Source organism: Bos grunniens, chromosome 24, assembly GCF_055505025.1.
Source record: "Bos grunniens cultivar Pamir isolate PY7600 chromosome 24, Bosgru_T2T1.0, whole genome shotgun sequence".
Lineage (NCBI taxonomy): Eukaryota > Metazoa > Chordata > Mammalia > Artiodactyla > Bovidae > Bos > Bos grunniens.
Window position 1 is genome coordinate 54,168,665 of NC_141188.1, and position 18,346 is coordinate 54,187,010.

General features: G+C 40.7%; 1 protein-coding gene across 12 annotated transcripts in view; it reads left to right on the top strand.

Moving 5' to 3' along the window:
• Positions 1-18,346, top strand: part of DCC (DCC netrin 1 receptor) — an 845,500-nt gene that overhangs the window by 403,127 nt on the left and 424,027 nt on the right. For all 12 annotated transcript variants that reach the window (XM_086372410.1, XM_086372411.1, XM_086372412.1 and 9 more), the window contains exon 7: positions 3,068-3,224. In XM_086372410.1, the coding sequence (XP_086228536.1) occupies positions 3,068-3,224 (157 nt within the window). The remainder of the gene's footprint in view (positions 1-3,067; positions 3,225-18,346) is intronic.

Genomic DNA, 18,346 nt, shown 5'->3' on the forward strand with positions numbered 1-18,346 from the left:
ATTGAATTCTAAAGAGACTGTATTGTTACAGACTTCAGCTGACAGTATAGAGCTTGCCCATACCCTGACTACTACTACATATGAACATTCTTTAAAGTCTTGCTACCCTGACAGATTTTTAATAGACTTTATTCTGACTTTTAGATTTTATTTAAATGTGCATTTCTTTTATTGTCAGGTTGAATCTTGTTTTTAGTAAAATTATTCATTATTTGATTTTCAGACATTCATGTTTATGATAGATATTAACTGTATGTCTGTTAGCTATTCTACAAATACTGTGAGTCAGTCTTTACAGAGGAAATACACCTACAGTAAGTCAAGAAGAAAGGAGGATTTAAGTGAATGAAGTGGACTTGTTTAAGTGGGAACTGCCTGTGCCAGGCCCTGGGGAACCGCAAGTGGTTCAGCCTGGAGAAAGCAAGCATGATCAGTATCAGCATCAAAATGCAGTGTGCATCCAGGCGAGCCCCATGAGAAGAGTGGCCTCATCTCCTCCGCCCTAGGAGGGCTGCAGAGGATAGGTGCTTGCTAAATATTTGCCTAGGGAGTAGAGCTAATGTGAACATGAGCAAGTCTCTGCCCAAAGCTGTTATTTTTCTGGCAACAGAACACGTGAGGCTATTGTGCGGGAAGGCGAATGCTCTGGAATTACACTCAGCTTACAGTGGAGGAAGTAGATAGATAAACTCCCCAGTGTGTGTCTCCAAAGGCCTGTGCGGCCTTGGCTCCCAGAGTCCCCAGGGAGGGTGCTCTTCAGGCACCCTCAGTGGCAATCCGCCAGGGAGCTCCCTCTTTCCAGCCTTCCCTCCTGGCCCTGTTTCCTTCCCGACTCCTCACGGGTCTTTCCTGGGATCACCGTCCAAATAAAGCGTGCGCACTTAGGACCTCTGTGCGAGGGAAGGCAAACCAAGAAAAACGACAGACAGGAGCAAGGCCGGCCGGCAGACTGAGAAGCTTGAGTTTCTCTGAGGTAACGAGTAAGCACAGAGGAGAAAGATGAGAGAGTGATGAGCCGGTGTGTCTTCATACAAGTTGATGCTGGTCGCCGTACAGAGAATGAATTCGAGGCGGGGAGCTGGAAGACCGTTGTGGCAAGTCTGGTGAGAGAGAATGACAGTGTGGAGAGAAGCCGAGATGAGATAGATTAGAGGTAGCAGGCGTCTCCATGAAGGGGAATCCTCGCAGGGGCGAGTGAGGCGAAGTCAGGAAGAGGGGATACGTGTCTAGGGTTGTAGGCTACAGATCTGAGAAGACGTGTAGACACAACCAAGTCAAGCGGCCCTGGAGGAGAAGCAGGCTGAGGGGGAGTGATAAATTCACTTCAGCGTGAGAGTTTGAGCTGTCCACGGTGTGCGGAAGCAAAGGTTTTTGTCAAGGAGCTTAACGCCCGTATTTGTAAGAGAGATGCTCCCTACCCTGGTGTCCGTCTGTCCCCTCCCCTTATTACTCCATCATTAAAGATTGACTGGCTCACCACCAGTCTTCCACTCCTGTCAAATACTGTGCTGATCAAGAAAGCACGGGGGGAATTGTATGTGCAAAGAAGCTGGCTAAGAATCTGCCAGCTAGAAATAACTGAAAGCTTTTTGCAGCTCTTGAAAACCTCTCTAACTGTATTGTAAACTGGTTAAGTTTCCAGGAGCGTTGGGAAATAAGAGAACCCCCTGCCTCCCCAAATGGATTTTCCAGTGAACAGGAGTTTAGTTCACAGCAGGAATGCCCATTCAGCTAGCCTCTGGAGAAAGTAAATGCAAGAATGGAGACTAACTTCAGTAAGAATTAGAGAAAATGGCCCACCAAAGCCAGTTTGAAGATTAAATGTAGACAAATGGGTACTTGTGCTTTGGGGCCAGAAATCACCTGTCAAAATGAAATATATGTCCCTTAGACTTGGGGACTTGAACAAATAAGAAGAAAATGGAAATATCCAGCAAATATTAATTATGAATTCACAAACACATACACACGCACAAGCACACTCTCATTTAACTGCAAACATCTGTTAAAGATTATAAATGCCCCTAAAGTATTTGATAACCCAGTTTTCCACCTGTGGATGATTCAGTTATTCCTATGAATAACAGTCATTGAATTTGGATTTAAATATGGTGATACTCAACAAGTATGGTACAGTGGTAATTCTTGATGTCCAGTGGAATTTTCAGTCTTTCCTTCTATTAGCATTGCTAGTAGAATTGCTTCTATTTATATCTTTCAGCATTTAGTTTGCTACTTTTAATTTCATGTGCTCATTGTAAACAGTAAAACAAGGTCCTTCACATTGTATCTAGAATGATGTAAACGGGCAGTCAGAGTGGAATAAGATTTTATAGTAACTGCTTGGTTATCTAAAGCATGTATCAGTACTTGGAAGAAATTCCCTGGTAGGCCAGTGGTTAGGACTCAGTGCTGCTGGTGCCTGGGTTCAATCCCTGGTTGATGGACTAAAATCCCACAAGCCACAGGATGCAGCCAAAACAAAAAATACCTGTAGTAAGTCTATATTCCCTGTTTCATGCTGAAACCGAACTTTTTGCTTATGGTCATGAATCCCTTTAGCAGTAGAAACTGGCCATATACGATAGAATCGTGTTATTAGTTTGCCAATATTTTATGAACTCCAAGAAATCCTAATACATTTTTTATTGAGATATACTTGGTTTACAATATTGTGTTAGTTTCAGTTGTACAGCAATGTGATTTTGATATATGTTTTTTTCTGAAATATATGTGTGCATGTTATATATATGTATGTATTTTTTTCCCATATGGGTTACTAAAAAAAAATTCAGTATAGTTCCCCATGCTACACAGTAGGTCCTTGTTGGTTATCTGTGTTATATATAGTAGTGGGGGAGGGATCATTTAGGAGTTTGAAATTAACATATACACTCTAATACACCTTCAATTCCACTGTTGTGCCTTTGGTTTCTCTTTCCTTCCTTCCTTTAGAATGGATGGGAACGCACCATTCCGCATTTGCTGCCGGGCTTTCCTTGCCTTCCTGCACGTTTCCTGCCCATGTCCCCCTCACTTCTGACAGCGTTCTCTCCTTCCTTCGTAGCCATCCTGAGCTCCAGTGTCCTCCCATCCGCTCCCAGAGACGTGGTCCCTGTCCTGGTCTCTAGTCGGTTTGTCCGTCTCAGCTGGCGCCCACCTGCAGAAGCAAAAGGGAACATTCAGACTTTCACGGTCTTCTACTCCAGGGAAGGTGACAACAGGTAGGTGCAATCAAGAAATTCAGCTTAACCCACCACGTCTTTCAATGTAGACTGTGTGGTGATGGTGGCCAGAGGTCTTGAGCAGGACTTTGGAGACCGTGAGGAAGTTCTGCCCCCTGCCTTTCACTCGTTATTCAGTGGAGATAATTGAGTTGCTTGTGTGGTTTTTTTAAAGCAGGATTGTGTACAGAAGCAAATTCAGGGTTTTTTTTTTTTTAATTTTTTATTTTCAGTACATTGAATCTACTCAAAAACATTCTAAAAATGTACAACTTTTCCTTTTAAACAAAATATAGTAAAACATTTTTTTAAAAACCCAAATAGAATATTTGACATTTACAATTCAAAATCAAAGTAGCAGAATATTAAATATTTACAAAACTGTATCTTTTAAAGATATGTATAACGTTACATGCAATTGAGTTGGCATAAAAGAATGGCTCAAAAATGGGAGATTTCCCCTCGTTCCTAAAAGGAAAATACATCCAGTAGAAGCTGTGTACACGAGTTTTTAGTTTCAGTACCAAGGCCTCTCTTTCTGCATCTAAGAACTTTAGATGTGTGAGGGGCTTCTTATAACAGCAGGGTGGGGTGTCCGGTGCAAATTCAATTATTTATAAAAAAACTTCTTTGAAAAAAAGACAAGCATGTAAATATATACTATCAGGCTTTGGTTAAGTCTCCTTGATTTTCAAAGTGTTAAACAGAATTCTGAATTCTTAATTAAGAATTAAGCTACGTATTAATAGAATCAAATGTGGGAGAACCAGTGTGGTGAGGTTGCAGTTTCATCTCTGTCAATGACATGAGGCGATCTCCAGAAAACCACATAACTTCTCTGAGCCTCATTTCATTCTTAAGTAAAGAGAATCTAGTAGTACTTACCTTAAAAGTTTTTGTTATGATTAAATTAGGTTGCAATTATAAAAGTCACTCAAGAGCAAGAGTCTTTAATATTATTGTCTAGGCAAAGTTAAGTTCAGTTCAGTCTCTCAGTCGTGTCCGACTCTTTGTGACCCCATGGACTGCAGCACGCCAGGCCTCCCTGTCCATCACCAACTCCTGGAGTTCACTCAAACTCATGTCCATTGAGTTGGTGATGCCATCCAACCATCTCATCCTCTGTTGTCCCCTTCTCCTCCCGCCTTCAATCTTTCCCAGCGTCAGGGTCTTTTCCAATGAGTCAGCTCTTTGTATCAGGTGGCCAAAGTATTAGAGTTTCAGCTTCAGCATCAGTCCTTCCAAAGAGTATTCTGGACTGATTTCCTTTAGGATAGACAAAAAGTTTTTGTTATGATTAAATTAGGTTGAAGTTATAAAAGTCACTCAAGGTAAGAGTCTTTAATATTATTGTCTAGGCAAAAGCGCGCCGTATACGTCTGATTTCAAGATTACAAGCTGCTGTTGCTTTTGACTTCTTTGTTGTTTTATTTTGTTTTCTGGGTTTTTTTTTTCCTTCCTTAAAGTGTTTCATGATTTTAAGGCTTTGAAGTTTGATTTGTAAGTCTGTAATAGATATTGCTTAAGTTCCAATCTATAAGAATATACTGTATATAATATCTCATTTCTTTAAATTCATTATGCTTATTTTATAATCTACATTAACCTTTCTTATATCTGCAGTCTGTGTGTCTGATTCAGCAATATGTTTCTTCTGACTCTTCTTCATGGGAGCTTATTTTTCTTCCCATGTTTGGGCTATTCTTGAATTCTATTGGGCGATTGTGAACTCTAGTCCTTAGAAATTTGTCTGAGGGAATTTTTGAGGCCCAGATTTAAAGTACATTCTCCTGGGAAGATTTGCTTTCCCAAAATGAGTCCATATTAAACCAAGTTTTTGTTAAGATGCATTTGGTCCATGCAGGCCTCATGTGCTTAGTCCCTAACCCCATGGACTGTAGCCCGCCAGGCTCCTCTGTCCATGGGATTCTCCAGGCAAGAATACTGGCGTGGGTTGCCATGCTCTCCTCCAGGGAATCTTCCCGACCCAGGGACTGAGCCCAGCTCTCCCACACTGCAGGAGGCTTCTTTACCCACGGAGCCACCAGGGAGGCAGGTCGCATACTGATATTTCATTAGTTATCAGAAAGCCCATTAAGTATTTGTTTTTCTACCATTTTTAACATATCAACTTAAGTGGGTAAATGCAGACTTGTGTTAAGCAATTTTAAGAGGGTTTATTTATTATTTTTTCCTGTTCCAACTAAGTTAAAACTGACACTGGGATATAATTTCATTTCATTTTCATTTTCCACTGAAGCTTGCCTTTTTTCAGGATCCTGGCTATATGCAGGGTTCTCTAATAAGACCTTATAGCCTACTTTAACGGCAAACTTTGTTTCTTATTCTCTTTTCCTGTTAGTTTCTAAAATTTATAGGTCTAGACTTCTATTGATGGGCAAGTACCCTAAGTTAAAGAGTCATCCTGCAAGTCTGCTTTCCCACTATAATTCTCTTATTTTGCTGCCAGCATATTCATGGGTAATTTTTTTTTGTAAAAGAGATTTTGAATAATTTACCCAGCATTTTTTCACATACTATCCAGCTAGCCATATTGCTTGAAATGGAGTTTTGTTATATTTATCAAATGCCCATATGATTGGTATCATTATTATGTATCATTAATTACTGGCATTTGAACAGGTATATTTGCATTTAAGCATGTTCAATGTTTGGAACTTTTATTAAAGATTAAAGCATAAAGCCATTCTGTAAATATCTCACTTAGAATGAGTCAGAAAGCTAGGGAGTTCCCATTCCATTTTTAAAGCATTTTTTAATTTTCTCTCCTCATTATATTTGTTTTTTTTTTTTTTAATATTGCCAATTAAAGATGATTAAAAGAGGAGCATGTAAAAGCTGAATTTACATCAGAGAAACATTATGTTGCCAAATCCGAAGGTTCTGTAGACAAGAACACCTATTTTGAAATACACTCAGTGGACCTGCCTGTGCCTCTCACACAGAGAGGGAACAGCATCATTAAATTCTTTAATGGATGAGGATTTTGATAGGGTAACTAGGATCTTTACAAAATATCTGTTGACTTGGCGGAGTTGCAATTCCCAAATCTTTCCTTCCACATTAAACCTCCTCTTAAATAACTAGTTCAAAGTGGCCATGTGGGAAATATGACCTGTTTTATGCATCTCTGTATGTTTTAGAGGGGCATGAGGAAAGAAGAGAGCGAGAGGGAGAAAGAAAGGGAGCTAGAGAAGCAGAAAGACCAAGAATGGACACGTGTCCTGTTGGGACCCAGGCGTCCGCAAGGCTGAGCTCACATTAATCCCAGTGATGACTATCCATTCTTCTGCGGGAGAAGAGACTGGATAGCTGTCACAGTATTACCTGTGCCTATTGAAGGCATGTGGGGGGGAAGCCCAGATCAAAGCGTCAGGCTTCTAGTGTCTCAAACTTGAGTGCTTCAGACACATGGCGATCTTCAGGAACCCTTCAGGGTCCGAAAGAGACAGTATACTTGGGCTGGCAGGAGTGGTCTTTAGTTCAAAAGGCTGCAGTGTGATAACCAGATGGCACGCGGAACTTCTCTCCTGCTGCGTCTCAAAATGCTTTTCTTCTCAGTTCACAGCAGCCGTTAAAGTATATCCTTTTTAAGTTTCTGTTTTCTTTTACGATTTGACCTGCCTCTACCATGAAAGGAAAGAAATACACCAGCGCCTATTGCCTGTGTTCCCTAGGGTCATTCATTACTGTGAAGAAGCAGGCCTTTGTTTCAGTTTTATCTCCACAACTACATAACTCTGTGACCTTAGGAGAAGCCTCTTAAGTTCCTTGCATGCAGCTGTGAAGACTGGAGGTAATAATTCTTGCCCACTTGTCTTCCTGTGTTCACATGGGTTTCTTGGAGGCATCTTAAATTCAACCTGCCCAGAACCATTCTCACTGTCTCCTCCTTAAGTATATATTTTCTTCACTTTTCTTAGTTTATGCTTGTCCCTTTCATCCTGTTGGCCAAGCGAAAAAACCCATGTCATGTTTTACTCCTCCAGCTCTTAGCGTTGCCATTAGTCACCAGGTCCTCTCATGTCTATCTTGGCCACAGCTCAGCCATGTCTCCTTTCTTTCTGTTATCTCCACCATCACTTATATGATCTCTGACAATAGTTTCTCACCTTGTAATCCATCCCCCTCACTGTCTCAAGCTGTCTTTTTGAAATACAGTTTGGATCACTCACTTCGCTGCTTAAACAATGTGAAAGTGTTTTAAATTTAAATATGATCAAATTTCTATATAAAGACATGCACATAACTACTACCAAATTCCCTTGAATGGAAATCTGTCTGCAATCTATACATAGATAGAGTGTAGTGCCTCTAACCTGTGATGGTTAAAAATATACCACGTATGTCCAAATGGCTAGACTTGGAAATGGCACCACGGTTTTATCAGATGTGAGCTTTGTGAATTTAATTATGTAAAAACCAGGAATAATATCTCTTTGCTGTGATTTCTACCTATCAGAATTGCTGTGAGAACTAATTGAAAGAATTCAGTGAAAGCATCCAAGTTAGTCACTGCACAGTGGCAGGATGCAGGTCTCAAAATTGTTTGAGCTCTAAGACAGACAGTATGGAAAAGGCTGAAAATAAGGCTCAAAGCTGAGGGTTGTATCACCGCAACAATGGGTTGCCATCTTTTATATGAACCACTTATGTTCAAAGCTGCTCACTGTTTCCTGCTAATAAAAACATTCTATCCTTTATTCATCTATTGATATCTTCCATACCTTTCAAACCCATGGATCAATCCTCCATACCCTCTTGGGCAGTTATTCCTCTGGCCATACCGTGATTCTTGTCAACAGCACTCTGCAAATTCTCCATGCTCTCACTTTCAGACATCATACTTTCTCTGATTTTCCTGTTTCTCTCTTCTCAAATCTCCAGTACCCTCCCTCTGTCCCCCTCTTTAAATGACCTTCCTCCTAGTTTCCTGGAAAATATTAGTACTCGGAGTAGAAGTTATATAAGCTTCCATTTAAGACTCTGATTACAGCCAACCTTGATTCCACGGGGACCCTGCACTTCATTGATTCTATGGTCTTCCATGGTCCCTCCTCCTTCATGTTCTCCTTCACTTATTAAAAGCTAAAATCCTGCAGTCAATTCTTAGAAACACTGACACACACCAATGCTTTGCTTATGATTCTCATTTAATATTAGTTTCTCGGGAAAAAAAAAAACAACTCAAGTAAACTAATTTTCTGTCTACTTTTTCTTGTGCTCTTGGAGCTGAATATACCTGGAAGAAAATATGCGACTGCGCTGATAGTCTTAAAATTCTTCACTACTCATCTGGGAGTTACATTGCACAGAGCAGTCAGCCTCTCTCACACACGACCCTAGATATATTTAAATCTCCAATACTTTCCCTCTTTCCCCTGCTCTTAATTAACCTCCCTTCTAATTTCCTGGAAAATAGTAGCACTCGGAATAGAAGTTGTATAAGCTGCGTATCTGATTTACCTATCTCAATGGATCTTTAAGTATGGAACCTGTCTTTCCTCAAATTGCTGTGAAAGAATTGGCCATGCTCTTAACAGGGCCAAACGTTCACTTATGTACTAGATCCCACCCTGTCTTGCAAACAAGAAAGCTTCAGGTCAGTCTTTCTCCTCATCATCAGTGTTTTGCACCTTGGGCTATCATGCCCATCAGCATGCAAGCATGTATCTGTATTTTCCATCTCAACAAACCATTCCTCTCAGTCTCATTTCTCCCTTCTCTATCACTTCATTCTTTTCCCTTTTACAGCAACAGACCTCGAGTTGTCTAGGTGAGGTGAAAGTCACTCAGTCATATCTGACTCTTTGCGACCCCCTGGACTATACAGTCCATGGAATTCTCTAGGCCAGAATACTGGGGTGGGTAGCCTTTCCCTTCTCCAGAAGATCTTCCCAACCCAGGGATCAAACCCAGGTCTCCCGCATTGCAAGCAGATTCTTTACCAGCTGAGCCACAGCGGAAGCCTTGTCTAACTTTACTCCAATGCCTTACCTCATATTCCAGTTATGATTCTATCCCTAGTATTTTACTGAAACCGATCTTAGCAGGGTTTACCAGGTGGCATCCGTGATGCTAAACCCAGTAGTCAATTCCTGGTCCTCTCATCACTTGGATAGTTAGCAAATGTTGTCACTGTTGATCACTTCCCCTATCATTAAACATATTCTTCCCTTGGATTCTATAATAGACATTCTCCTGATTCTATTCCAGTCCTATGGATTCTATTCCATTTTCAGGCTTTTTTTTTTTTACATGTTACTCTTAGTCTCCCTGACCTGTGAATATTAAGTTGCCCTAGAACTCAGACTTTGGAGATATCAATTCATCTAGTTTGTGACTTTATATCAGTATTTTGTCAATATGTTGATGCCTTCTAAATTTGTATACCTGGACCTGATGTTTTACCTGCAATTCTGAATCATATAGCCCAATTCCTTTCTGATTTCTCAACTTTGATTTGTCATGAGCATCTAAAACTTATAAATGAAATATCTATTTTGCTTTGACCTCAATCCCCTTCCAAAACTTTGTCATGCCAGAGGTTCCTCCATCAGTAAAATCTGCATATTTCTCATTACTCAAGCCAAAGTCTTTGGAGTAATTGTTAAGACCTCTTTTTTTCCTGAAACCCTACATCAAATCCATCATCAAGTCTTAGCAGCACTGCCAAAATATATCATGAATCCTTGATAAAATAGGATACCTGATTTTTGCTACAAAATAATACTATAAGACTGGCTTTTGTGATTTATTTTAAGCTGACTGATGGGAATAATTGGGTCCTCATATCATTCTGTCTAATTTTGTATTGCTCAAAATTTTCTATAATTAACAAAGTTGACTATATAAATGAAAATAAAACATATACTGAATCCTGCCACTTCTTACTTCTTACTACCATCAAGTCTCATCCATACTATTGCTACAACCTCTCAAGTCTATTCTTACCTTAGCAGCTGGAGTTAACCTAGAGTTCACACAAGTGACTACCTATCTCATTCAGAGAATTATCAGAAATCCTTCTTGATCTGGCCCCATGTCACCTTCCCAACTTCATCATTCGTATTTACTGTTTTCTTATTCACTCATTCCTCTCCAGTCTCCCTGACGTCTCTGCATTTCCTCTATATGTCAAGAATCCTTCTCCCTCGAGACCAGTGTCCTAATTCTTCAGTCTCCCTAGAATGCTCCTTCCCTCAAACATTGGACATGGGTCATTCTGTCTGTCATTAAGTCTTTGCAGAGATGGTATCCTCTCTTGGAAGTTTTACCTGACTGCTAACCTTCCCCGTGTCCTTATTCATTCTTATTTTTCACCACTGAGTTATTACCTTTTAATTATGGTTTCCTGAAAAGGGTTTCTTACCACCAGAATATATGCATTATGTGGGCAAGGATGTTTTTATCACTTTTATTCATTAAGCTATTCTCAGCACCCAGAGCAATGCCTAACTTAGAGTAAAACCCCACGGAATAGTTGTTAAATTGAAGTTCCAATTGAAATGTCAGTCACCATGTGAAACTCTCCAGGGTCTTATAGGTCAGAAGTCATCAATTTCTCCTTTATCTGCCCCTTTCACTTTGATTATGTGATTATGGTAAGTATTTGGCACCTTGTATCTGGTTTTGTGTTTGTTCGACTATATGTGTATTTCTCTCCCCAGCAATTGAGATAGGATCTTATTTATAATTCTGTATCCAAGTGTCTAGTTTCCTGACTTCTGCAGATGTTTACTGATCGGAACTGATAAGATAAAAGTGGCAGAGAGGCAGATGTGATATTCTTAATAGATTTTTCCTCAACCAATAAAGCAAACTGTGTTACTGAGACGATGAAAATGCTGACTGCAATTCAACGGAAACTTTTTAAATTGAGAAACAAAAAGTTGATTTTGAAATTTGATTCTACTATCTTGGTTCATTTTCTGTTTTCTGGCTCTCAACTAGAACAAACATGAGCCATGTGTCTGAGCGATTAGCTGGGATGCTTATTTGCCCGTATAGGTTTATTTAGCCCCTTAACACAACAGCTTTTTAAAACGTAGTGGATTTAACATTCGCCTCAGATTTGCGATGGCCTTGTCAGGCAAATTACTCTAGCTCAGATTGTCATTAATCTACCTGACTGGTTAATGGTGTCAATAATGCACGTGCCACGGTTAACATTTTTTATTCAGCCCCTCAGGAGCTTTCATTGCATAAGTCAGAGGCCAACATAAATTCTAGAACCTGAAAGCCAGAATTCACAGACATCCAGCTGTCTCTCCCTACTACCTAAAAATCTTTAGAATGGAGAATGATCTTAGGGATCAGAGTCCAACTTTCTGCTACTTAAACATCTAGCAGCTGATGCCCAAGGGAGGGGTCAGTTGCGTCCCTAAGACCACAGAGTAAGCATCCACACTGAGACACTGAGAGCAAGCATTCATTGACTACTCACTGGCACCAGGAAGCAGGCATCTTACATAAATTATCTTATTTCATCCTCACAGCAAAACATTATCCAGACGAGGCTTAAGGAGGTTTATACCTCTGCTATACAGCTGGCAAGTGGTAGCACCAGGATTGAACGCAGGCCTGCCTCCCGAGCAGGTGTTCTCATCTCTACACCTGCTTGTACTCAGCAGTTAGTGGACTAATCTGGAAGAGAATCAAACTTTCTTGATATTTTCAGAATTAGGATATGGATTTCTTCGACAGGCTTCTTTCTGATAATGCTCTGACTTAATGGTGAGGCTGATTTGCATCCTTTATTTACTATGGAAAGCACAGTAGCACATTTTTATATGTGTGTAGAACGTTATACCTTCCATTCAGCAACCTAAAATTATATATGGAGTGTGACTCAGTGTATTCACAAGGTTATGGCTTTGAGGCTGTGAAATCGAACTTCCCGGGCTTCGATTCTGGCTCAGAACTGAGCTAGCCAGGTGGCCTTGGGCCAGTTACTGGTGCCTTCATTTCCTTATGTGGAATAATAATAGTGCTTGACATGGAAGGTCGTGATGGTATCAAACAGGGCTGAGAAAGTGCCTGTAACACTTGGTCATTGCCTGGGACAGATGGATCCATGGGATGGATTCATGTGAGTTGGAAGTGAAAATCAATGAAATAAAGGCATTTCCCAATTCATGTTTAGAGAGAAGTTTATCACTTTCACAAATGTTAGCACATTTGATTCTCAGATAAGGCTGGTATGATAATCTCTGTTTTACAAATGAGTTTTCCTGGCTCAATTCAGAAAGTCTATAAAGCATCAAGAATACACAGAAGAACTACACAAAAAAGATATTCATGACCCAGATAACTACCATGGTGTGATCACTCACCTAGAGCCAGACATCCTGGAATGCAAAGTCAAATGGGCCTTAGGAAACATCACTATGAACAAAGCTAGTGGAGGTGATGGAATTCCAGTTGAGCTGTTTCAAATCCTGAAAGATGATGCTGTGAAAGTGAGATGATGCTGTGAAAGTGCTGCACTCAATATGCCATCACATTTGGAAAACTCAGCAGTGGCCACAGGATTGGAAAAGGTCAGTTTTCATTCCAATCCCAAAGAAAGGCAATGCCGAAGAATGCTCAAACTACTGCATAATTGCCCTCATCTCATACTCTAGTAAAGTAATGCTCAAAATTCTCCAAGCCAGGCTTCAACAGTACTTGAACTAAAAACTTCCAGATGTTCAAGCTGAAAATAGTAAAGGAACCTAAGATCAGAGGAACCAGAGATCAAACTGCCAACATCCATTGGATAATCAAAAAAGCAATAGAGTTCCAGAAAAACATCTACTTCTGCTTGATGACTATGTCAAAGCCTTTGACTGTGTGGATCACCACAAACTGTGGAAAATTCTTCAAGAGATGGGAATACCAGACCACCTTACCTGCCTCCTGAGAAATCTGTATGGAGGTCAAGAAGTCACAGTTAGAACTGGATATGGAAAAACCGACTGGTTCCAAATCAGGAAAGGAGTATTTCAAGGCTGTATATTGTCACCCTGCCTATTTAACTTCTATGCAGAGTACATCATGTGAAATGCCAGGCTGAATGAAGCACAAGCTAGAATCAAGATTGCCAGGAGAGATATCAATAACCTCAAATATGCAGATGACACCACCCTTATGGCAGAAAGTGAACTAAAGAGCCCCTTGATGAAAGTGAAAGAGGAAAGTGACGAAGCTGACTTAAAACTCAGCATTCAAAAAGCTAATCATGTCATCCTGTCCCATCACTTTCATGGAAAATAGATGGGGAAACAGTGGAAACAGTGAGAGGCTTTATTTTGGGGGGCTCCAAAATCACTGCAGATGGTGACTGTAGCTTTGAAATTAAAAGACACTTGCTCCTTGGAAGAAAAGCTATGGCCAAACTAGACAACATATTAAGAAGCAGAGACATTACTTTGCCAACAAAGGTCCATCTAGTCAAAGCTATGGTTTTTCCAGTAGTCATGCATGGATGTGAGAATTGGACTATAAAGAAAGCTGAATGCCAAAGAATTGATGCTTTTGAACTGTGGTGTTGGAGAAGACTCTTGAGAGTCCCTTGGACTGCAAGGAGATCCAACCAGTCCATCCTAAAGGAGATCAGTCCTGGGTGTTCATTGGAAGGACTGATGCTGAAGCTGAAGCTCTAATACTTTGGCTGCCTAACGGGAAGATCTGACTCATTGGAAGAGACCCTGATGCTGGGAGAGATTAAAGGTGGGAGGAGAAGGGGGCGACAGAGGATGAGATGGTTGGAAGGCATCTCCAACTCAATGGACATGAGTTGGAGTCCATTTCCTGTCCATCACCAAGCTCCGGGAATTGGTGATGGACAGGAAAACCTGGCATGCTGCAGTCCATGGGGTTGCAAAGAATTGGACATGATTGAATGACTGCATTGACCTGACAAAGCATCACCTAAGAAGCTATACAATTAGGAAATATTATAAGCAAGGATTTTAATGCAAGTTTCTAGTCCAGTGATCTCTTTACTATATCACACAGAGTAAAAGATACTTCCTAAAAAGACTGTGGGAGTTCAGATGGGGGAAATAAAACACTTTCATAAGCATCATTCAGTTTAATCCTCACAGAAACCCTGTGAGTTTGGCAGATAAGGGGCTGGTATCTTCCTTTGCAAATGAAGCCGAAGAGGTTCCGAAACAGCCCCTGACTTGCTCAAGGTCACACGCCTGTTTTGTGGTAGAACAGACACTGGACAGGGGCTTCCAACTTGCAGCTGTTTGCTTTCCATGGCTTTATGCCACTTCAGGAAACCTCTGCTCACTGCTTGGAATTAGAGACCAGCTGTTCATGACTGGCGTGGAGAATTCATTTTAGAATGCATCGTGCATTATGTTTTCAACACAATGTTTACATATTCTTTCCTTGCCCCTCAGAGTTGAGGATCATGCAGCTGATGAAGCTTGTTATGAAGGGAGTGTGTTGTGATGCAAAGACAGCATGTGACACAAAGACTCAGAATCCAAAGCTCCACCTTCAAGCTGAGTCAGGCCTCCTGTCACTCTGCTTCTCTGCAAAGTGTAAAATCCTGTCCATCCTAAAGTGTTGTAGATCACTAAATGAGAGAAGAGTGATATAATTTTTCCTGTGGTCTTGATGCATATTGAAATATAAAACATGTCATTGACAGATTTCCAGTTTAAATGAAGGACCCATTATTCACCTGTGAGTTGACCATGTGTCCAGAACTGTATTGGAAGTAACAGAGGAGGGTATAACCTCTTAGAAACAGTTTAGTCGTGTTTAGTAGGTAGGCAGGACTAAGGTGTATCCGTGAAGATGGAGCAATGAGGAAAGATTCTAGAAGTAGTCAGGAAGCAGAATGGACAGGACAGGCTGGAAGATTGGACAATAATTGTGAGACAGAGGGAGTTTTCAAGGGTTATTCCTAGGATTCAGCTTACGGCGAGACAAGTTGCTGAAATTAGGATGGTGAAACAATCCAAGTTTGAGAATGAAGATCAGAAAGTCACACTCAGACATGCTATGTTTGATATACTTTTCAATATTCAAGTTGGAATGTCAAGCAGGATCCTCCTTGAAAATAGAAAGCTGGAGCTCAGAAGAGAGGTTTGGGTTGGAGATATCTATCAGGAATTTGTCAGCATGGAGATGACAGTAGCAGCTAGAGAAGGGTAAGACCGGCCGACCCCAAATCACAGGATGAGGACAGGACCCAGAGGTGAGTTATATTTATTCTGAGGGTATTGGCTGGAACTAGTAAACCGAATAAATCATTTGAATCCAAAACTTCTCCTTTTCCATGAAAAAACAATTGTATTTGTTGCTGCAGTCATTATTGGTTATATAACTAGTGTTTTGGATGTGTGCTAGATGCTAAAACAAATTATGTTAAGACAAAATTAAGCCTGTTCCTTAGAATGTGTGTGTGTGTGTGTTTAAACAATTCAAGTAAAAACAGAAATTTTAACCAAAATTTAGTGAAAATACCTCTGACCAAGAAGATGACTTCCATTCCCCCATTATGCTTTGTCTAGGGGTGGGTCACCTCTGAGCCTACTTTCCCTTCAAGAGAACACTGATTCCAGAGTCTCTGTTTCTGGGGTGAGAAAGGGTGGCCCTTGGGTGGTGGTTGCTGCTGTCACTTTGAGCCCCATTTCAGTAAATAGCTTGTTTCCAATTAAAATCTTCCCGTCTTTGCACCCTTGCTGCTTTTATTAAAGAAATAAAAATTAAAGTAGAATGGATCAAAAGATGTTAAAAATCTCTCCATTAAAAGTACCATAGGTCCTTCCTGAAGAAGGAGTATTAGTAGAACTCTTCCTTTTTAAAGCAATTAATTAGGCATTTGATACATCAGGACAGGATCTGTTGCTCAGCTCACAGCTGTGACTGCATGTTAACACCCTGCTATACTTAGGCAAGAGGATATATGTTTACTTAAGATGTACACTGCAGACTGATTCAAATGATCCTCTAAGAAATGATACCACCTTAATCTTTAAATTACTTCTGAAACGTAAATACAGCAGTGCTGAATTCAGCTAATAAACACACACACAGAGGTAATTTTCTATTCCCAATAAAGGATGATAGATTTTTAAAAAAACCTTCTTTGAGGAGATCTCACTCTTTTCAAATCATGAGAAAGAAACCTAGGAAAGTGAGGTGGCATCTGAAAGCCACCCAAAGTTGGAAGGAAACATTTCAGAGATCACACTCTGTGAAGATGTTATATAATTATTCTATTAACGTTTTTATTTTTATTTATGCTTTCATTTAAAAATGAGCACCAGCAGCATAGGCATTATTATAATTATTTTTAATTTTTAGTTAGAGGGTAATTGCTTTGCAGTGTTGTGTTAATTTCTGCCCCACAACAGTGTGAAGCAGCCAGAGGTGTACATATGCCCCCTCCCTCTTGGGCTCCCATCCCTCTAGGCTGTCACAGAGCTCCAGGTTGAGCTCCCTGTGTTATTCAGCAATTTCCTACTAGCTGTCTGTTTTGCATATGGTAATATGTATCTTTCAAGGCTACTCTCTCAATTCCCACCCTCTCCTTTCCCGCTGTTTCCACAAGCCTGTTCTCTACGTCTGTGTCTCTATTCCTGCTCTGCAAATGTTCATCAATACTATTTTTGCAGATTCCATATACATGTGTTAATAGATGATATTTTTTTCTCTTTCTGACTTACTTCACTCTGTGTAACAGGCTCTAGGTTCATCCACCTCACTAGAACTGACTCAAATCTGTTTCTTTTTATGACCGAGTAATAGTCCATTGCATATATGTACCACAATTCCTTTATCCATTCATCTGTCAGTGGACATCTAGGGGGCTCCTGTGTAGCATAGGCATTCTTTATCTGTACTGAGTATATGCAGGCTGAGTGTCAATAGGATATGAATGGAATATGACTTCTCTTCTGAAATAACTCACAGTTAATTCAGAGAGACTAACATGTCTGTCAATACAATGTGATGCAGGCTGCAGTGGACATGTAAACCAAAAGCAACAGAGGCACGAAGGAGATGGTATTTTATGCTGCTTGAATCTGAGGATGTAATGGTAGGAAAGCTCTAGCCAGGAGAATTTATTTGAGTTAGAGTTGAAGAATGAATGAGCTTCTGCCAAACCAAGAAGGGACTGAGTCAGGAGAAGGTAACTCCAAGATAATCAAAATTAAAAGAATTAATGAAAGTCAGAATGACAAATGTAGGGATGGACAGGTTGTTGTGGGGCTGAGTGACCCATTTACAGATGATTGTGTTAAGGATTGGGCCATGTCTTAAAGGTCTTTGAATCCTGTCCCAAGACTTGGATATTGTATTAACCATAGAATGGCAGCCAGCATGATGTTTTGGGCATGGAGTTGACAGACTATGTATGTGAGAAGAGTGTTTCTATCAACAGAAGACAGAACTGGGAAGACCAACGACAAAGAACTAGGAAAGCTATTTTAATGCAACGCATAGTAAGTAGGAACCAAATCAGGAGCCAGTTCCAGGCACAGGACAATATAATCTAACCAGAATTAGGGCTCAATGCATACTGCTCAAGGGTGCATTCCATGCCACCATGTGTGACTCCCTGAATTAATACATATCAGCATTTAAGTGTTACCAACAAGGGTTCTTGGCCTTCTTAATCAATAGAAATTGATCAGAGTCCAGACAAGAAATTTAGGCAAGGCTTTACTGGGGACACTGCTGCAGCAGCAGGGAGACAAAACCCAACCACAGGTTCCCTTGCTTGCTAACTCCCCGAGGGGAGCGGAAACTTGTTCCTTGTAAGGGGTGAGGATAGGGGTGTGTCTGGGGATCAGGCCAGAGGAGTGGGTTGCGTGGTTTGCCCATCCCTTTTTAGGTGGTGTTGTGTGCAGGGGGCATGCCCAGTACCCTGGTTTTGCTCCAGGCTCCTCAGAAGTGGCACTTGGTCTCTTTGTATCTTTTTTGGTCTTTTTGTATCTTTCATCCAGAATTTGCCCTAAGTGCCCATGCACGCAGTTATTTCTAGTCCCATACAGTTTCTTTGTATTTTGTTGCTCCAAGACAGGGTTATCCAGGTGCAAGCACAGCTGCATTGCAGCAAAGGGTCCCAGGCCCCAGCCTATCTCATA